Genomic DNA, 22,827 nt, shown 5'->3' with positions numbered 1-22,827 from the left:
AAAATGACAAATTGCCGAAGATTGTCCTTTTGGCCAACCGTCTAGGGCTAAATGGAAAGCAGGTTGTCCTTGTCTGGGAGGATGTCATACAGAAAGCTTTAAAGGAAATGGGAACTTCTTGTGAGGGTGTAAAGAGGGAGCCTCTGAATAGACTGGGATGGAGGAGGAGCGTGCGTAGCTGTGTTGGCTTCAGGCGGCTTGGTGCTGCGGTGAGTTATTAGTAGTAGTTTATATTAAAACTTAGTACAGAAATAAATTGGATATATCAAACTCACTGTGATTAAAAGTAGATAAAGTTGAAGCTGAATCTGTAATAAAGAAAAATCTGAAACAAATACATTCTTCCCATTGAAAAAACTTCGAAGAAAAAAATTGCAGGTCTAGTTATGTAAGTAAAAAAATAATTTTTCAAGTCGTGCTTCTTGTTTTAACATTTTTACATGTCTTTCGTCAATATTGGTAACAATTGTCATTTTTTTATATTTCAATTGCAACAAGAAAGTTCCACTATTTACCACTACGGAATCTGAGCATTACCAATATTAATGCTCGGGACCGCGACCCCACTCAATTTTCGCTCGCAACCTACTGGTCGGTCATGACCCATAGTTTGCGAACCACTGCTCTAAGCTGTTTCTGAGATATTGCTGATACACCCTTTTGAAAACCTGCATAAACATGGCGTGTTTTGATTTAGTCCAACATCCCCTTCAACAATCCATGAAAGTTTCACCTTAATACCATTAGCATTAGTAGCAGTAAAAGTGCTACTACTAGTTGTAGTATGCACATAGTGCTTCTTTTTATCAATTCCCGTCACCCCCTCTCAACACGCCCTGGAAGTTTCAAGTTATTGCTCTAAACCATTTCGCAATAGGCAGCGCTATTGCTCTGCCTATGATTAACCCCTAGAAATGAGAATTCCATTTCTGAGTGATTGAATGAGGTGGGATATCTTACAGACTACTAATAGAAGGAAAACATAAATTTTGCCATTTCATACTGGGCAGAGAAGGAAAATCTTATTCCCTTGTATTGCAGTTCAGAATGTTTGCAGTGTATTGCTTTATCCCAGGTAAAGATAAGCACGGCTTAAATCTCCGCCAAATATTATCTTCAGTAAATCAGAAACGACATATCTCAAAATGTCCTTAGTATGTCCAGCAACGTCAATCAGTCCTGTGTAAGGCAGAGTGTATTTTTTAAATCCCTACCAGAAACGAATCGAATCGTATTAGAAATCGAAATGAATCTAAAATTACTTGACTTGTGAACATCTTCAAACTCGATTAAGAGTCCACTTAAATCCTACTTCATGTAAGCATTGTAATACAAGCAATGAAAAAAACAGCCAAGGAAAAGTATTACTGGAAAAGTACAAAAAATTGTTCAAAGAAGGAAAAACATCAATAATATCAGAAGAACGTCGACGAGAAAAATATTAGTAATATCGTATTAGTCTTGACGTGGGTCAATCATACCAAGGACGTCCATAGAATATTTTTTGTTGATGGACTGAAACTCATATTTAGTAGTAAATGTTAGCAGTGTAAATTCTTACATAAGACAAGGATGAACAATCCTAATGGTCTGCAGAGATTACTGTATAAAAGCATTGCATTCCCTTTCCAGGTTAAGTATGAATCAATACTCTCGTTTTCAAGGGATTTACAAAATTCTCTAAGGGAATAATTAAAATATCCAAATCCATTACAAGCAAAGCTTCTTGGGCCTAGTAACCGCTTCACTTTTGTAATAATTTTTCTTTTAGTATTATTAAATTGATTGATTGAAAATCTATCTTTATCCTCTCCTTTATTCTATCTTTCTCCTCTATCTTTATATTCTATCTATATCCTCTCCTTTGCTACACTTTAAGCCAATCCTCCCAAATCACGCTTCTGCCAAAGTGAGATGCCAAAATGAAAATAAATAGGCAAGGAAAAACTCCGTTGGAAAATATACAATAAATTCATCAAGGAGAAAATGACGGAATAGGAGAAAAACAATCAAGTTTAAAATGACAGTTTGAAAAAAAGTAGAAAGTGGAAAAGAAGATATTCAAGAGAACAGAATTAAACACATTTTTAACTGAAAGCATCTGAAATAACTCATTTTCAATGTTTTCCTTGTTTGGATTAGTCTTTGTTTAGTATGGTTCTTCATATAAACCAAGAACTTATTTGATTAACTTTCTCACAACATATCAGTTATTTGCATTTTCACCATTATGGGTTTTTCGGTGTGATTTTAACGTAGCGCTAATCCAAAAAGTTTCATTACAAATATCACACTCAAAAGATTTTTTTCCTGTATGAGTTCTTCGGTGTTCAGATAAGTTTGAATTTGTGATGAATCTTTTCTCACATATATCACACTGAAAAGGTTTTTCCCCTGTATGAATTCTTCGGTGTAAACACAAATTAGAACTAAATGTAAAACATTTCCCACATACAGTACACTGAAAAGGTTTCTTCCCAGTATGAGATCTTCGATGCTTCGTTACGTTAGATTTTTGACTGAATTTTTTCTTACAGATATCACACTCGAAAGGTTTTTCCCCGGTATGCGTTCTCCGGTGTTCAGATAAATTGGAATTAAAGGCGAATGTCTTCTTACATACATCACATTCAAATGGTTGTTTCCCAGCATGAATTCGCCTGTGCTCATACAAATATCTTTTATTTAGAAAAGTTTTATAGCAATCTCTGCACTGGTACTTGTATAAATCTTCTCTAGGCAAAACTTTTAACGGAACACTTGAATTTAGCTCTTGTTTATCCTTTTCGTTAGTATCATTTTTAGCTAATTCTTGGATATCACTTGGTACCTCCTGTTTAAAATCTAAATCTTCTTCTTCTTCTTCTTGTTTCAGATATATACTTGTTATACCAGAAACGCTAGGTGTCCTACTTCCTTCGCTGAATGAATCATTTTCTAACAATAATTCGGCAGTGGTATCTAGAATAAAAAAAACACGCTCAGATATTTAATTTTGGTGTCAGTTTCAACCATGCTATATTTGACATGTGATTTAGATTTTGATTTCATGTATCCGTCCGAAAATTACTATAAAGAATAACTACAAAAAATCATTTTGATGTTAAATCTATAACTTCCAATTTGAGATAATCCTTTCAGAGGTTTTTTTTTCCTGGCAATGTCAGTGCTTCTATATTCCGTTGCCTGACAGAGAATATGGGAACGGGCCCTCAATAAGTAAAATGGAAAATATTCACTTCTGCATGAATTGAAAATAAGAAAGCTTCAGAAGTTAACAATGGTACAAATCTAGGTGTAGATTGTTCTGTTTTTTTTTTTTTTTTGTTTTTTTTTTTTACAGGGATTGGTATGCTAAGAGATAATACCAAGAATATTAGCACGATTTTTGAAAAGAGGGAAGCACAGTGACTTCAGTAAGTTTATAATGAACTCCTTTGTTGAAAAAAGGGCATCAGAACGAATCTAGATATTATACAAGCGTAAGGTTCCATTTCATAGAAAGCACGAATATTATAAGAGGTGGGTAGGGCAAAGTTCAAATAGATGAAAGTGAAGAAAAACCATGTGAATCTGTATATCCTTCAGGCGGCTGGGTACTGTAGCAAGTAGTTAGTTATAGCAGTAGTAGACGGTTTAGCCTAAAATTAGCAACTGCGATGAGCAATATAACTTTCTGTTTGATTTTCTTTTCTGTTTACAGAAATTTTTTCGTTACTTAGGTTTGACTTGAGTATCAATTTTAATTTTTATTCCTTTAAAGATTGATATATTTATCTAAATCGTTATCTGTTAACTTTATTTTTGCTGAGATAATTATGTTCGTTTAGGGTTTCATTTATTCTTGATAGCAATTTTTGGTTATTTCAATTCCATGAGTAATTACAGGACTTTATTTTTGCTGAGTGAGCCGTTTTGCTCCACCGAACCATATCAGCAGTGTCAAAAAACCGAGCAAGTCCCCCGTAAATGAAACTCTTCAGCGGAAATGATCAAGTTCAGCCTTAGACGAACCTTGGCTATCTGGAAATTTTTCTTCTCACTCATGTGCCAGATAAAAAGGTTCTTCAAAAGATGCGCATTAATCTTCTCTCAATCGAGCTGAAGCTTATCTCAACGATAATACTAGGAAGAATCCAAACTGCCTTTGATTCCCACTTGCGTGAAGGAAAACACGGATTCTGGCCAAAATGATACATGTGCCAACTTTAATTTTACACCACGTTGGAGGAATTTAATGGAGACAACGCTTATACGTATTCTTTGCAGACTTGAAAAAAAAACGTTCGATTTAGTCGACTGTCAAACTCTGTGGAGAGTATAACGGTTAGACGGCATTTCTGAGATGCTAGTCCGTCTAATAGTCGCCAAATACGAAGAGACGGAATGCTGTGCTAAAACCTCTGATGGAAACGCGCGCTACTGTAAAGTGATTACTGGCGTCAAGTAAGGATAAATCCTGTCACCGTCTTCCTTCTTCCTAGTTATAGACTACTATATAGACAGATAAATGGATATGGAATCTGAACTACGGGAAAGCTTCTCCAGGATGTCGATTTTCCTGATGATGTTGGGTTCAAAAAAGTCGAAAAGCAAAAGCTTCGGAAACTCTTGAACAAATTCCAAAAGAAATATAAAAAGTTCGGACTATATATCAACGCTCCAAAGACTAAAGCTATGTCAATTAATAGTACACCCATGGAAATCCAACCAGGAGACACAGACACAAACAGGTGACAAATTTCAAGTATTTAGGCAGCATAGTAGCTTACATTGGCGACTTTCAAAAAGAATTACGCAACAGTATAGCCCTAGCATTTCAGAGACTTCTACCAGTCCGGAAATCTCAAGAATACTCACAGAAGCTGAATCATGGGACCATGGCATTTCTAAAGCTATGTGCAAAACAGGAGAAACGTCTTACTGCCTTCAAAAATTATGTCTTCGCTGGATCCCAAGGATCAACTGGAGACCATGTCAGCAACAACGAGATCCGTAAACGCACACGCCAACCAGACATCACCACCGTTATGAAGCATCGGAGATAGCGATACCTTGGGCATATCCTACATATGCCGGATCATATGCTTCCTGAAATGTTTCTCTACTGGAAACCGGAGGGCACCCTTCATAGAGGAAGACCAAAAACACGCTCCATAGAACGTAAGAATGTGACAGAAGGCCCTCCAGACGGGTCTCATCCCAAAGTGTGAGGACATAAATGCAGTAGCCCACTTGAGGGAAGATTGTATGCTACTCACTGATACCCAGTGTGCCTCTGGACGCACTGGAGGAATGAAGAACTAAGGTAAGGAGACATTTTGCTAACCGAATAATTCCAAATTCTCAACAACAGCATTGATCTAGAATGATAGGAAAGACCAATGCTCACTAAAAAAGAACCCCAAGCAAAATTGTAATAGTATTCACTAGGAAAAGGTATAAGTCTTACAGACCTACCATTTATTCTTTGGAAATAATTTCCGATGCTTTTATGTTTGAATTAAAATGGAGCTTCGTTTCTACTCGTTTTAGGTTCTTGTATGACTTTTTACTTTTCTTTGCAAAACTTATTTTTCTCAAACTTTTTATTTAAAATAATGGGAAGTCCGAGGTTGGTGTCATTAATGAAGTTCATCTGCTAGCGAAGCAGAAACTTCCAGATGCTAAACAACAGCGCCGATTGTGCATGATACGAGAAGAGAGCGCTCCCTCAGAGAATAACTCAACTTAAACTAGAATATGATAAGCAGTCGGAAAATGGATAAGTCCAGCAGAGGCTCGTCAATTAGTCCCTCTAAAGATACTTGGAGTAAACTTCACTTTTTCCGACTAATCGAATCACTCTTAGACTTAGTCCTCCTAGCTGAATATTAACTTAACAAAAGGTTGCAAAAGGCTGCTGAGAATTTGGACATGATTGTATATTTGTCTTGCCTTATTGGAGATGTCTTGTAGTGGTCTAAAACAAAAACTCTAAAAGTAATCGAAATATTTGCAGTATATACTTTGTTTATGGTATCCTATATTTGTGAAAACATTAAACTACCAAACAATAGATCTTGCAAAGATATTTCAAGATAGCTTTTCCTTGTGAAGTATACGGCAAGCACCAGTCAAAACAGAGAAAAAGAAAATGTAAACATGAAAAATTATTGAAAAAAAAAACAATCAATTTCTTAGGTGGAGCCTGGGCCGAGAGAGTTTGGTTTTTATGGTTATGAAATAGGTTTGGTTTTTATGACACCTGGTATTTACCAAGTGACATATAGCAATCGCCAATTCTGTCAGTCTGTTAGTCTGTCTGTCCTGGTTTTGCAGATTTATGCACTTCCAGATAAGCTAGGACTATAAAATTTGGCAGGCGTTTCAGGGACCATACCAGATTAAATTAGAAATAGTCGTTTCCCCGATTCGACCATCCTTGGGACAGTTAATTCAGAAAAATATAACTGGTCTAGTGCCAGACTTATGTCCAGAACACTACTCCTGTACTTGAATACATACTTCAGGGAAAAGTTCTCACTAACTGATCACCGTTACTTCTGTGCTACGTAAGGTGTTTGAAATACTAGTCATAAAAGAAGACAATCGAGTTTTATGTTCCCCTGACAATCATTTAGGTTCAAGAAGGGCAATAGAAAAGAACATGGACACGGTCTCTTGCAAACTAAATATTCTACTGCAAATACGCACAGAGAGTTAACATTCGCTAGACGAGATTTTCACCTTCGACCAGATACTTAGGGACAAATTATTTTACTAATGACACACCCATATAAATCGAAGCTCGAGCTTTTGAAAACATACCTTCGTCCTGGCTACTAGTTGACTCCCAGTTAATAGGATCAAAATCAGGTTCAACCTCCACAGATACGCCAGAAGAGATCATATCAAGATCGACTTCATGTTTAGGAGACAAAATCGCATGCGAAGACTCGTAAACATTCTTGTTGTCATTCGGAGAAGTTTCTTCAGTTTCTGGAAATATCACGAATAAATTAGGACAAGTAAACTTCACAAAGAACAAAGGACAACTTAAGACAAAGCAAGCATGCTATTTTTACAGAATTTCATAACGTAGCACAATATTTACATGGTACTTTCAAGAAATGAAGAAGTTTTGAATGAAAGGTGGCTAACTATCTACTGCTTCGTCATAATATATTCGCTGTAAGGACCTCTCTAAAGAAACAAAGTTTGTAATGTTCAAAATTCAAAGAGCAATGACAGATGTAGTCCTATCTTGAGGTTATTTTGAGGATCTTGAGGATCTATCTTGAGGATCTTGAGGTTATTTTTTATTATCTTGGCTTTTCAGGAGTGACGGCATCAATTCAACTGTCACATAAAATCAAGAGAGGAGTCATTTGAAAGGAAATTCAAAGTTCTATTGTCTTTTTTTTAAAACCATACTTTCACTTCGCTGTGGACGAACGAACTATCATTTGATCTTTGGTAGGGTGAAACAATTTAAAATTATCCAGAATTAATGTATTGAGGAGCCAAGTTTCAAAAACGGTAACGCAATGTAGCGAAAAACTCGTTTCTAAAGCTACTCACGCACTGTAAAGAGTTAATGATTTCTATACACATTTATTTAACATTTTCATTAAACTAAGTTCATCCATTTGAGGCTTGACAAATTTATGCATAGAGATGTATAAATAAACAACAATTATTGTTGAAGAGTGCTGGTAGATTTTTGCATGGGTGGGAAATGGGGTTGCCCAAAGCCACAAAAAGTAGAATTCTACCCTCCAATTTTCTAACCCTTCACGGCTGAAAGATGGAAATAGGAGGCTTCGTTGAGAGAAGGGATAGAAATGTTTCTAATCCCCCTTCATTCCTGAAATTACTTTTAGACTAAGCCTTCAATATGGGTGCTTTAGGGTAACAGCTTACCTCTTACTGCAGATCATTTTGTAGTGTAGCATAAACTGCTGTATTCTAATCCTTAAGAACACACAAGACAGGTGGCATCTAGACCACCCAGCAGAAACTTCCTATGATGGAGATATCTTATTGTTTCCCGGTGGAACTGCCTCTTAGTCCCTCACCTACTGGCTATAGTGGGCGTCTCTTTATATATATATATATATATATATATATATATATATATATATATATATATATATATATATATATATATATATATATATATATATATATATATATATATATATATATATATATATATATAATTATATATATATATATATATATATATATATATATATATATATATATATATATATATATATATATATATATATATATATATATATATATATATATGTGTGTGTGTTTTAAGAACTCACCGAGAAAACCTCAAATGACCACCTTCCATATTTAAGAACCCTCACCTCCTTCTTACACGCCTTTGGAGGAGTGAATTTTGGAGCTTTTAAATGTCATTCTTGAAGCGTTGCTATACAAAATTTGGAATTCACATTGTTTCACGGGCAGCACAAAAGCACGCTTTGAGTAAAGAGTGATATAACTTCAATGTTTTATTTATTATTTTGCCGCCGGGCCATTTTGCAGTGTACTAGTTGTTATAACTTCAAAAGGCTTTTTTTTTCATTGGAATTGAAAGTTCTATTTCTCTTTTTTATGAGAGTTACAGCCACTCTCATGGGCTTTTTTTAGCTATCCTCTTCACAAAGACGTCAGAAAAGGTTGTGAGTGACGTGTTATTTATAAGTACATTTCAAGAGCATACATAAGTCATACTTGCTTTAGTTGTGGTTGTGTCGTTTTTAATGTCTATAATGCAGGCAAAATTACACAGGAAACATACCTAACTATAAAATACCAGCCGCAATGGATATTTTTCCGAAAGTTACTTTCAGCAGTTTCATAATACCTAGAAAACAAATGAATAACCTAGACCAGGAAGAAAAATGAAACATATGGTTAAGTTACTTGCGAAAACACCATTTCCAAAGAGTCAAAATTGATAGTGAAGAATAAAGAAAAGTCCAGTTAGAAGAAATATGTGTTTAGAAGATAAAGCGGCAACAAGAATTTCAAATGATAGTGAGAATTAGCACTTGTCAAAATATTTTAGAGAATTTGCATCCTAGGAATTTCAGGCCAGTAAAAAGGATCTAAACATATAACGTGTTCGAGGAAATTCATTTGGAGCGTTAATTTTGGAAAAATCAATCACATGTTTAACGTCAAATTTATGAGCATATTTAAAGAGAGTAAATAACATCGCTCCTAGCCCCCCCCCCCCTCGGGAGTTACGTATCTTTTTTATATCTATGACGCATGAAACATCACGAACGGAAAATTTAAACGAGTCAAAAATGAAAGTTAATAACTGAGAAAATCCAGTCTGAAGATAAGCAGCAGCAAAATTAAAAAGAGTCAAAAACAAAATGAAGAAGAAAGAAATATACGGTTACAAGACATGTGACAACGAGGAGTGGAACGAATTAAAAATGAAATTGAAGAAAAAAGAAATATACGGTTTAAACACATGCCAAAGCGAGAACAAACAAAGATTTGAAACTACCAGTTTTTTCCTCTTTAAGCAATTTAATATCTTTTGATACTGTGTCTTCAAAGACATTTGATTATTAAAACAAGTCCAATTTCTAATAACGATTTCTACTTAGCTTAAAAATGTTTGTTTTATTTTTAAGGTTTTTGAATTGTTGTAATCCCTTGTTAAAATATAAACAAATATTTTCGAAATTACCAGTTTTATGCTCTTTCCGAAATTTAATGTCTTTTCATACTGAATCTCTTCAAAGATATTTGATTATTGAAGCTAGTCCGATTTCCAACAACAATCTTTACTAAGCTTGAAAGTTTTGGTTTTCTTTTGCAAGGTTTTTAAATTTTTGTAATCCCTTGTCAAAATATAGAATCATCATTTGTAATGATTGCATATTTTCGTTCTTCGGGCCTTCCTACCGACGGTATATAGCTGGTTGCGTTAAAAAGGTTTTCTTTCTTAAAGTTTTCGAAGTGTCGTAGTACCTTGTTAAAATATATACAAATATTTTTGTACAAAAATATATACAAAATTATTTTAGATAATTTTGTAATTACCAGCTTTTTTGCTCTTCACGCAATTTAATGTCTTTTCATACTGTCTCTTTTCAAAGATATTTAATTATTGAAGCTAGTCCGATTTCTAACAACGATATGTACTAAGCTTGAAACTTTTGGCTTTCTTTTTTAAGGTTTTTGAATTGTTGTAATTCCTTGTCAAAATAGAGAATCATCATTTGCAATAATATTTTCGTTCTTCGGGCCTTCCTACCGACGGTATACAACTGGTTGCGTTAAAAAGGTTTTCTTTCTTAAAGTTTTCGAAGTGACGTAGTACCTTGTTAAAATATATATAAATAATTTTGTAATTACCAGCTTTTTTGCTCTTCACGCAATTTAATGTCTTTTCATACTGTCTCTTTTCAAAGATATTTAATTATTGAAGCTAGTCCGATTTCTAACAACGATATGTACTAAGCTTGAAACTTTTGGCTTTCTTTTTTAAGGTTTTTGAATTGTTGTAATTCCTTGTCAAAATAGAGAATCATCATTTGCAATAATATTTTCGTTCTTCGGGCCTTCCTACCGACGGTATACAACTGGTTGCGTTAAAAAGGTTTTCTTTCTTAAAGTTTTCGAAGTGACGTAGTACCTTGTTAAAATATATATAAATAATTTTGTAATTACCAGCTTTTTTGCTCTTCACGCAATTTAATGTCTTTTCATACTGTCTCTTTTCAAAGATATTTAATTATTGAAGCTAGTCCGATTTCTAACAACGATATATACTAAGCTTGAAACTTTTGGTTTTCTTTATTAAGGTTTTTAAATTGTTGTAATTCCTTGTCAAAATAGAGAATCATCATTTGCAATAATTGCAAATTTTCATTTTTTGGACTTTCCTACTGATATTGCATAAATGAAAGCATTCAAACCTATATGCTTAATCACGTAGGGAGTTGATTTTATCAAAAAAAAAAAAGAAAAAAAAAGGAATTTCGAATGTCAACATTAACAATATTTCGCACAAACACTATATATATATATATATATATATATATATATATATATATATATATATATATATATATATATATATATATATATATATATATATATATATATATATATGTGACCATGGCTAGTTTGGAGATTGATGTCATTATGAAGTTGGTTACCCTTTATATATATATATATATATATGTATATGTATATATATATATATATATATATATATATATATATATATATATATATATATATATATATATATATATATATATATATATATATATTATGAAGTTGGTTACCCTTGCAAATGAATATTCTCTTTATTTTGGTTTTAGAGGTGAATTTTACAAACAGGTGTTTGGTTTGGCTATGGGAGCATCTCTATCTCCTTTGTTGGCAAATCTATTCATGGACTCTATTAAAACCTCCGCTATACACAGTTTTAGGCTCACTCCTTGTTTCTGGGGCAGATTCATGGACGATGTGGTTTGCATTTGGAAACACGGTTTAGAGTCCTTAGACCTTTTCCATAAACACTTAAATAGTTATGATAAAAATATAAAATTTACAGTGGAATTGGAAGAAAATAAAAAACTACCTTTTCTTGATATCCTATTGATTAAAAGTGATTTCCATTTACTGTTCTAGTATATAGAAAGCCTAAACAAAGTGATAGGTATTTAAACTTTCATTCGTGCCACCCTATTTCAGTGAAGCGAGGGGTTGTGATTGCAATGGTGGATAGAGCTTTCAGAATTTGTTCCCAGGAGTTTTTAGATTCTGAATTGTTGTATTTGAGGGATTTTTTATTTTGTAATAGTTACCCGATTAAATTCATTGATAAATAATAGAAAATAGATGCATTAAACATAACAATAGGATTATTGGAGTTTCACAGTGTACAGAATTAAATATGCCAAAAAATCTCATTTCTTTGCCTTATGTACCTTTTTTGGAGGAGATGCTTAAACGGATTTTGCGTTAGTGGGGTGTATAAAATTCTTTGTTCTTGTGGGAAGTTTTATATTGGTAGAACTCACCAATAATTTATTGAGCATCGCAACTCAATAGAGAAAACCCTATAATTTAGAAAGCTTCCTGAAACTTTTGTTTCGGCTCTGGCTGAACATACATTCTTTCATCCTGAACATTTTATACAATTTGATGAGACTATAGCTATCTCTAATGATAGGAGTTTTTCTCAATGGGCGAGGGAGGCTATAGAAATTAAAAAACACATGTTTGGTAATCTTTCAATAAATAGAGACACGCGGAATTTAAATATTGACCCAATTTATGATTGTCTTTTGAAAAATGAATCAATAGTCAATAAGGGATGAAAGTTCAAAGGGAAAGTTCAATAAGAGAAAATTAAAAAACACATGTTAGCTAATCTTTCAATAAATAGAGACACGGGGAATTTAAATATTGACCCAATTTATGATTGTCTTTCGAAAAATGAATCAATAGTCAATAAGGGATAAAATGTTCAGGATGTAATATTCTTTCATCTGAACATTTTATACAATTTGATGAGGCTATAGCTATCTCTAATGATAGGAGTTTTTCCCAATGGGCGAGGGAGGCTACAGAAATTAAGAAAACACATGTTTGCTTATCTTTCAATAAATAGAGACACGGGGAATTCAAATATTGACCCAATTTATGATTGTCTTCTGAAAAATGAATCAATAGTCAATAAGGGAATTAAAATTTTATAAAATCACCAGGGGACAAGATTACCAACTAGACCAAAAAGAGTTGCTTCAATATTAGCTAACAGGAGGATTATTTCGCAACAGAGTAGTTAACTTAGTTTCAATTTTCATTATTTTTCCTCAGTTGCTTTGATGTTCTCATTGAAGTAACTCTAATAGCTTCTTTTCCCTACGTGGATCAGTAGCAACAATTGTATTTATTGTTTTTGGTGGTGGTTTTATTTGTTTGTCTTTTTATCGTGTGCTGAGGACGCCTAGTTTAGATACAGGCAAAATATCCGCGTTTTTTAGTCTTTCATCTCTTTTCTCTCTACTGGCCACAGTCTCGTTTGAGGTTTTATTTTGGTGGAGTTTTATCTCGCTTTGTTGTTTTTTGTCATATATATATATATATATATATATATATATATATATATATATATATATATATATATATATATATATATATATATATATATATATATATATATATATATATATATGTATGTATATTTATATATATATTCTGAAACAGCTTAATGACAGAATTTCTTATTGCTAGGCTAGAACATCAGTAGCATCAATTACCTTTTTTAACAGCAGTGCAATCAGAGAGGTTATTTTTTTCCATGATTCACAGCCAAGTGAAATTCACAGCTTCCTTTCTTTATTGAATTTCTCCTAAAAGTAACTTGAAATCTTTAGACTCCTCCAGACACTTGAAACATGTATATTCAAAGTAGATTAAGGAGCAAAAAACGTAGAAACTGATGCTAGAAAAAACATTCAATATTGTTATTGGACATACAAAATTGAACTTAAAGACATTGAGCATTATCAATCATCCTTTTGACAACTTGGATGCATGAAGTGTTGTCTAAATACAGATTCAGCCCTTGGAGGCTTGCAAGAGAGGAATAAATATTTTACTTAAAGAGAGATCAGCCAAATATTTTGAAAATGTTTCAAACAATGATAAACTTATAGGAAATAATAAAGTGCATGAGTTTTTTTTTTCTTTTTTTTTTTTAATTGAAAGTGAAGAAAGGTTAGTTTTGCTAGGAGAAGTTTGAGACAGTGCTAAAGGAATAAAAAAATAATAAGCCCTCAGGTGCAAAAACATGATAAACGAGTTTTGGAAATGTGGTGGCAACTAAATTAAAGGGGAATTACAGGAAATTAAGAATATGATTGTCGAAAAAAAGTATATAGTTTTAAAAGAAGGACTAATAAAACCATTACGTTGCACAAGAAAGGTGACAAGATTGACTATGATGATTATACAGGAATTAATTTGATTTGAACAGGAAGCAAATTACTTAACGTGACAGCAGTCACTAGACTATCCCCACCTTCAATACTGCTTATTGTAATCCATTGTAGTTAATCTTCATCAGTTTCAGTCAATGAAAACCCTTTCTTTCACTAAAAATGGAAATAAATTATAGTCAACTACACTAGGTTAGATACACTGCAGAGTAAGAGATGTTATAGATAAGTTTCAAGAATTGAAGAGTGCAACTTTGAGATGTTGATGGAAAATTTTTTACCATTTTCTTCAAACTTAAGGTTAACTGAGATGTATTTGAATCATCTAACCCTTTGTTCCAAGTTTTATAGATTATAAGTATGCATTCATTTTAGCAATGAAAAAACTTAGTGAAGCTCCTATGGATTGAATTTATACTGATCAATAGCATTAGACTGACTTGTGCTCTGCATGAGAACAATATTGCTGCAGTTAAGTCCTAAATGAGGATTGTTGTTGCTTAAGTGCTGAATCAGGATATTAGCAGCGCTGTGTCCTATTTACTTTTATGTGGATTGTTTGGAAATAGCTTTTTCCAAAAGAATATGGAAATTCCATGGAGGAATATGTAATCTAGATAGATGGTAAAATTCTCCCAGACTTCAACCATGCAGATGATCTCAGTATCCTGGATAAAAATGTTGGCATAAACAATGAAATTTGGAGGTACTGGGAGATTAGAGTGCAGAAATAGGTTTGAAAAGTAACATTAAGAAGACTAAGTTGTTTATACAAGTAATTAATGGAGATAAACAGATAATATTAAGTATAAGGATAAGATTGATCATCAAAGCATGGGTTGGCAGCCTAAAGGCTGCATTTGGACCGCGAGGTGTTTTGGTGCAGCCTACAAGATACTCACTGCAATACACTTGACAGACCATATCATACACCATATCAATGCGCAACAGAGTGAAAGGTGGCACCGTCTAGCATATTCAAAACATTCCGTGAACACCATATAGTATAGTTAGTTTGATGTTCAACTATCCAGACCAATTATTTTGGTATGTTAAATTATTTTTTTTTAGTAAACCTACCTCAAAGTTTGGAAAATACCCCCAAAAAACGTCTTGCCTTTAGATTTTCTTTATCTATTATTTTTGTGCTTGTGGTGCCAAACGAAAGCCAATTTATCTGGTCATAAGATGTGGCCATCTTGTGGCAAAATATTCAGACTAAAAAAAATATCGTCTGATTGGTGTCATCTGACATATAATGGGACAGGAAAAATAATACACACTGGGACATATCCCAGTATGTACCAGATGACATCCATCTACAAAATTTTGGAGAGTAAAACTAAATCAAAAGGCACAATACATATCCAGACTATGAAAAAGGTGTATATATAACATCACAGGAAAAAAGAAAGGGGGGGGGGCTACACTGGTACTTTCATAGCATACTATTGGGGATGTTAAGCTAAATCCAAGCTTGTCACAAGGGCATATTACATCATCTTAGAAACAGATAAAGGTATTCAGTTGAAACCTTAGGACCTGTTAAGGAGGATTATAACTAAATATGGATATTAAATCGGCCTATCTACAATACATCTGGGATGGCTAAAGGGATTAAGGTGAAACTATTAGAGGATATTGCAGTGCACATTGAACAAAATTAAAAAACACTCCATACATGCAGGTGGTCAAAAGGGCATACAAACGATATCGGACACAATGCTGAGGAGGTGAATCTCGAAAAAAAATCATTAACTTGAAATCATTACTCATAAACCCGTATAAAATCATTAAGGTTATCACGGACAAAATCAGCTGTACCTACCAGCTGCAAAGTGGCAGAAACAATAGCAGAGTATGGTTGCCCATTTACCGACAGCAAACTTGTCAAAGAGCGTGTCTAAGCTATTGCAGAGGGAGTATGCCAGAATTGAAGAATATTTTCGTAAATATTAATCTCTCTGCTAGAACTTGCACACGCCACACTGAAGACTTGGGTGCCAACTTGTGTGAACATTAAAATATGCAGTCTAAATGGAACTTCAAAAGGGGAGGATTTTCTTCCACCACTTGGAACAAACTCTGGTTTCATGTGGCTTGAACTTGGATAAATTAATAAACATCACAATGGACAGCAGAAAAAACACGAACAGTCAACAATGTTGTTATTAGAAGAGTCAACAGCAAACTTCTAGAGTTTGGACCTGAAGTTCCATATACATTTCACTGGGTTATCCGCATTGTGTTGCAAGGTTTTATTATGGAGAGAAATAATAGATAATGTTATATCTGCTATGAATTTTATAAGAAAAAATGGGCTTACTCACTGCCAATTTGAACTCTTTTTGAAAGATATGGAAGCTGAATACGGTGACATGCTGTATTACTGTGAAGTACGATGGCTAAGCCAAGGATCAGTATTTCAAAAAAATTTTTTTTAAAGAAAGAAATTTGTAACTTCATGGAGATGAATGGAAAGGTAATACCCAAACTTTACAACAACCAGTGGGTTGTAGATCTTGGGTTTTTAAATGATTTGACTACAAAAAAGAATCTAATCAATACACATATACAAAAAAAACTTAAATTTCAGATGTTAAGGAATTCGAAATGAAAATTAAAATTATTTATCAAGTATATGGGTGAAATTAAGCTCAATCATTTTCCAAATTGTATGAAAACAGTAGAATAAGTTGATATAAACTTTTTTTGGCCAAATACTAAAACGAAAAGTGCATTAATACAACTTCAAACTTAGTTTGAAAACCTGTTTGCTGATTTCATAAAGATCTCATGGAAATGGGTACTTTTTTGAAAAAAACCTTTGGTGTGTATGTCAATAATGTACCAAGTGATTTGCAAATCCACGCAATGAATTTTCAAAGTGATACCAGCCTCAAAATACCTAGTAAGGAAAAAACAAACTTGATGGATTTCTATGGAAGATTGCCCTTTGAAAACTACTAGGATTTGAAAATGTTTGCTAAGCAGATAATTACTAAGTTTGGTAGTGCATATATTTGTGAGCAAACTTTTTCAATTCTGAATTACTGAAAAATAAACACTGATCTTGGTTATTGGATAGACATCTAGACACAATATTATGCATCTCCGCTAAACAAATGTGAGCTAACGTAAAAAAGAAATTGTAAGTCAAATGCAACAACAAAATTTCACCATAGACTACATTGGCCTAGCCGTTTTTCGCGTCGGAGATAGCATTTTCGATTTTCGCGTAATTCAGGTTGGATTTTGCTCGGAGATAGCCTGTGCAGAAGGGAGCATTAACAAACATTAAGAGGTCGTACTAGTACCAGCGATATTTTTAATCCTTAAATTGCTGGGGACAAGCTATTTGTGCATTGCACTTACCATTGGTCTTGTCTACTCCAGATTCTTTAAAGCTTCTAACATGATGCCACCAAAGAGACCTCGTCGGGGCCCCAAAAAAGGACCAATATGTGCGCAACATGTGACAAGAACTTAGATGTGGATTCAAGTGCTATGAACTGCAACGGATTTAGCCTCTGGATATACATTGATTATCTGGAAATGTCAGAGGCAGAATACTCTCTACTAGCTAAAATGACAAGGTGAGTCGGCTGTGAGTGGAAATGCCCAGTTTGCAAAAATAATTCCACAAGTGACAGGTGGACGATCTTTGGACAATATTCAAAAAGTAATGGACGAGACTTAAAACTTTCCTGTCAACTCTTAGTGCAGTAAAAGAACTGGGCACCAAAGCTAATTATGCAGACAAATAAGCATTGTCTAAACTGCAAGAACAGCTTACCACTGTAATTGAAAACTGTTAAGGTAATATTGAAAGCCGACTTACAACCCTTGAACAGTGACTTTCGTCCGACATGGATGCAGTCCAGATTTGTCTGATTCAGAGATTCTAACGTTGAAAAAAGATCTTGAGATGCAGCTTAAAACCAAAGTTAAACACATGGTTGCAGAAGATAGAGACCGTCAGTGTTGAGAGCTAAATATTGTTGTTTTTGGTGTTCCCCCTCAGGTAAGTGACGAACTTTGCGTCTCCAATGTCCGTCATCTGAGCAGTCAGCAAAGCCAAGTCACAACCACTAATCCTGAAAAAAGGCCTGTTCCCATATTATTCTCAGTCCCAGATTTCAAGACTAAGAAACAGATTCTGCAAAAGTCTTACAAAAGAAAAGGTTCAAGTTCGATTCAGCTCCGAAATGATGTCTCCAAGACCAACCATGAGAAAAGAGCGAAGCTATATGAGGAGTTGCAGGCCAGGCATGCGCAGGGCAAAGCTGATTTGATTATTCATGGGAACTCTATAGTTCCAAAAAACGGTCAGATTCGTGCAGCCCATCCGGCTGCAATGAAAAATTAAATGATATACCCTGCAAAGTAACCAGAATAGATAGTTAGATGGTAATATTTGTCAAAGTAACATTAGAGACAAGCAGCCCCCTGACAGCATGAAGTGGAAGAATAATCTTTCTGTGTTGTAAATAAATGTCAACTTGCTTTCAAACGAACTTGGTGAACTGCATTCTTTGGTAAATTTACAGGAGCCTGCTATAGTTATCATGACAGAGGTACTTCCAAAGTACTGCCTTGATCCCAAAGTACATTTCTGTCAGCTGATTGGTTATAATATCATCCACAACAAGCATTCAAAAAGAGGAGTTTCTATTTATGTTTCGTCGTTGCCAGAATTGAAATATGCAGAAGTTGATATTTCATTTACTAGTAAATTAAGTGAAGTAATTAGTGTTGAAGTTAAGTTGCCGGGGGAATCCCAAAATGTGAGGATTTTGGGCATATATCAAAGCCCATCTAGAAACGAATTTAGTATGTTAAATGATGATCGTCTGCTGAGTTATCTGTCATACCCTTCATCTGTTCCTTCAAAAATTCTTGTTTTTGGTTACTTCAATACACCCAATATCGACCGAATCATCCCAAGCTACGTCAGGGACAGATTAGACTTTTGAATTTAAACTTATACGAACTTTACTGTATAGTTTTCTGTACCAGCAAGATGTTGATCCCACAAGACTCAGAAGTGATTCCACTCCCCATGTTCTTGACTTTGTTATCACAAAACCTTCAGATGACATAGTATACCTTAAAATACTGCCACCTCTATGCAAAAGTGACCATATATTTATGTCTCTATCAATGACTGTAAGTGCAGCAGTGAACTCTGGTTCTAAATTTTATTATTATCAAAGTATGGGTTGTTATGATGATATTCAACACTTTATCCGTTCCCTTTCTATCGTTGAGGAGCTTCAGTCTAGTAATGCAGACGTGGATGTTGCTCTTGAGTTTATCTGAGAGGTTATAAAGAAGCATGTGATAGATTCATTACACATTATTACATAAAAGGTACAATAAAAATAAAAAGACTGCCAAAATTTGTACTTGATGCTATTAGTGATAAAAATAAACAATGTAGAGAATATACGCTGGAAAAAAATGAAGATTCGTGGTGTGCGTTTGAAAGGGCTCGAAATCACGCCACTCGATCTGTACGCGTTAACTGGGGGTCACTCGAATCTTCAGTCTTTACTAACATTCGAGGGTGTCCATAGAAGTTTTGGAAGTATGTTAATACAAACAAGACTGATTCCTCGACTGAATTCGTGCATTTTTCAGCTAGGAAAGAGGGGGACAGGTTCGTCATAGGGGCAGGTTCTTTTCAGAACTTGTAAAGATATACAGATCTTCTGTAAAAAAAATTCGCAGTTGCAGTCAAGCATTCATAGTGAATGCAGGTAATTGTCACTTTTTAGCATGAAAGTAAGTTTCATGGAATATCTTTGACCAATTGTTTTTGTAATTTAGAAGCCACTTACGCTGCTGTTGATTTTTCTGTAGATATTAGAATATTGAGGCTATCATGTCATACAAAAATATCAAAGATCAGATTAAGAGTTTGAAAGTTACAAATTTAATTCTTAAAAACGGCACTGGAGGCAGGCTCAGACAAAAATGATTAGGGCAAGCTTGGACATGTCTGAACCTGCCTCCAGTACAGTATGTTTCACCAAAATATGTTCTGTATTTCTTAAGAAGCCTTTACAGCTGAAGTTTTTGGTTTAAGTCTTGCAAACTTGTCCTACTTGTTAACCAAGTCTCTTTTCTTTCAGACATGGTTCAAACTTAAAGGGCCAAAACGCAAAACGCCCCATGTTTCAGATAAAAGTATTTCAGCTGCAGTCAAAGCTATACTTGTAGATAAAAACACGATCAGGAGTGCATCTGCTACATTCGGCATACCATGGTCAAAACTAGGTGACAATGTTGCCGCCACTGTCAGAAGGGCGGGCAGAATATCTGGGCAATATCGTCTTCTGGGCAGAGGAGCAACAACATAAGAAAAAGAAGTTCCTGACTTGGGAACACATATTGAAAGATTGTCTTCATGTAAGATCTTTACAAATGAGCAATTAGCTTCTTTGGAATTCTACCTCTTAAGACGTTTATCACAGATACACTAGAACTTAAGCCCAATTGCAAGAATTTGCATATAAATATGCAGTCAAGCTGAGGCTGACCATTCTTAAAAATGTTGAGAAGAATCACGTTGTAGGTTGTAGCTGGATACAGAATTATATGAACTGTCACCCAGCCCTATCACTGAGACAGCCAGAAAACCGCAGTCGTGCACAAAGTTCAAGCTTCAACCATTCAAATGTGAGGAAGTTTCAAAACAACCTATCGCCTGTTCTAAAAAAACACAAATTTACTGGAGACCATAACTGGAACCTAGACAAGACAGGTGTTACAACTATCACGGTGAGCCCAAAAGATGTTGCTGGAACCAGTGTCAAACAAGTTGGACAGGCATTATCAGCTGTTAGCTGTTAGTTTACACCTGTCTGGTGTTGTTTAACGCTATCGGACAGTCCCACCTGTGTTTGCTTCCCATGAAAAATCTATAAGGTGCACTTCCTCTTTGGAGCCCCCTTCCCTTGCAGCTTGGGTCTAGCTCATACAACAGGATGGATGACTGTTAGCACTTTCAAGGAGACTATTAAGTATTTCAAAAAGCATGTAAGATGCACCAAGGACAACCCTATACTTCTGCTACTAGATAATCATGAAAGCCACATTAGCCTAGAGTTTATTATGTTTACAAGAGAGAGAAGTATTGTTATACTTTCATTACCCCGTCACTACAGCTATCAACTCCAGCCACTACCCTGTATGGCCCCCTGTAAGAAGCACTAAAGAGATCTTTCAGCGACTGGATGACCAGTCACCCATTACAAAGAATCCAAATTACCAACATAGGTCAGTTAGTCGGTAAGGAATATCCAGCAGGTTTTACCATGCAGAGCATCACATCTGCTTTCTCTAAGCCTGGTATTTGGAAATTCAGCACAACTGCATTTAGTGACAAAGATTTCTATGCTGCATCAGTTAGCTTTCATCACTAGAAGTGACAACTGCGAGCCCTGACTCTTTTGTTTTGACATCTGTGAGTGATATATTGCAACAGTATTCAGCTGTAGGTCCCTAAAATGACATTACAGACTAAACATCCACTTTACCTCTTGGATCAGCAAAAAAAAATGCCCAAATCAGCAAAAAACATTAGACTATATCCGAAAGCTTCAGCCCTCAAGAACAACAGTATAGGCTGCAAGAAAGGGGCTTTAAAGGTATTCACAGATACTCCTGAAAAGGACGCAATTGAAGTAGCTTCAAAAGCAAAGCAAGACAAGCTAAAGGAGAAAGGAACAAGGAAGAGGCAGATTTGGGAAGGGGAAAAGGTCAGCAAAAAAAAACAAGAAGTCTTTAAAACCTATTCTGGAAGAAAACAAATCCAATTTACACCCAGCAGTAACAAAATATCAGGATGAAAGTGACTCGGATGATAGTTTACACTTGGGTGAAGAGCCTGTTGATCTATAGACAGGTCTTCCAGAGGATTCTGCCTCAATTAAGTTTGAGAACAAAAACTTGTTCATCATTTATGTTGGACTTGTCCTCAAGATGGAGAAGGCTGAGCTCAAGATCAAGTTTGCAAGGAAGAAGTTAGGCAGCGGCCTGAAGTTCATTTTTCCAGATGTGGGTGATATTGCTCCTGTTAATATTAGAGATGTGAAGCTGAAACTACCATGTCCAACAATTATTGGAGGTACTTGTCAGATTGCTTCAGCAATGATGTTTCGGGTAAATCTGGGCAGTATCCAGAGCCATTTGCTAGAAGGTTTAACTTTTTTACCTTTTTACTGCCAAATTTTACTATATATCTCAAATAAAAGCAAAATAAAACTTGTCCCACTCCTGAGTATGAGAAAAAATGGTGTCTGGAGCTGCCCCAGTCATGTCTGAACCTAGCCCCAGTCCGAGGCAGGTCCAGACAAAAATAGCTCATAGGAAAATGATAAGCGCAAAGAGAGGGTTAAAGGCAACGAGATTCTACAAATTAATAATTATAAGACAGATACCATTCTAGATAACTAGACAAAAATGGATTTGGTTGCACTTGTGTTTTCATCATTTTTTTTGAATTTGAATGATGTTCAAGCATACAGACCGCCCCATTTTGCCAAATTTGTTTCAGTAGTTAAAGTGCCCTTTGATGACTGATATTTCTTCAAAGTAGGTTTTAAGAAACTATCATGGCCTTTCCATTGATAAAGCTCCAGATATAGATGGTATTTTTAACACTTCTCTTTGAATGACAGCCATGTGTTTAGCTGAATCTCTTGCGTTTTTGTTTAGCCATTGTCGATTGAGTGGTAAATGTCCCTTAGCGTGGAAAAAACAGTTGTAGAAACAGTCCATAAAGGAGGATCTAAGTCCCAATTTGTAAATTATTGTCCAATTTCAAACACCT

General features: G+C 34.8%; 1 protein-coding gene across 6 annotated transcripts in view; it reads right to left on the bottom strand.

The window, feature by feature from the left end:
• Positions 1 to 296: 296 nt before the first annotated feature.
• Positions 297 to 22,827, bottom strand: part of LOC136028031 (zinc finger protein 3-like) — a 50,222-nt gene continuing 27,691 nt past the window's right edge. For 2 of the 6 annotated variants that reach the window (XM_065705607.1, XM_065705606.1), the window contains exons 2-4: positions 13,308 to 13,492; positions 6,811 to 6,981; positions 297 to 2,961 (exon numbers count right to left, since the gene is read on the bottom strand). In XM_065705607.1, coding sequence (XP_065561679.1) covers positions 2,207 to 2,961; positions 6,811 to 6,981; positions 13,308 to 13,350 — 969 coding nt within the window. In that variant the 5' untranslated portion in view covers positions 13,351 to 13,492 and the 3' untranslated portion in view covers positions 297 to 2,206. Of the gene's footprint in view, positions 2,962 to 6,810; positions 6,982 to 8,803; positions 8,824 to 13,307; positions 13,493 to 22,827 lie in introns of those variants that run through there. The other 4 variants (XM_065705608.1, XM_065705605.1, XM_065705610.1 and 1 more) reach the window with 3 other exon arrangements.

Source organism: Artemia franciscana, chromosome 6 (genome assembly GCF_032884065.1).
Source record: "Artemia franciscana chromosome 6, ASM3288406v1, whole genome shotgun sequence".
In the NCBI taxonomy this organism is placed as follows: Eukaryota; Metazoa; Arthropoda; class Branchiopoda; order Anostraca; family Artemiidae; genus Artemia; species Artemia franciscana.
Note: the sequence above shows the minus strand (reverse complement) of the source record. Positions and strands in the feature narration are given on the sequence as shown.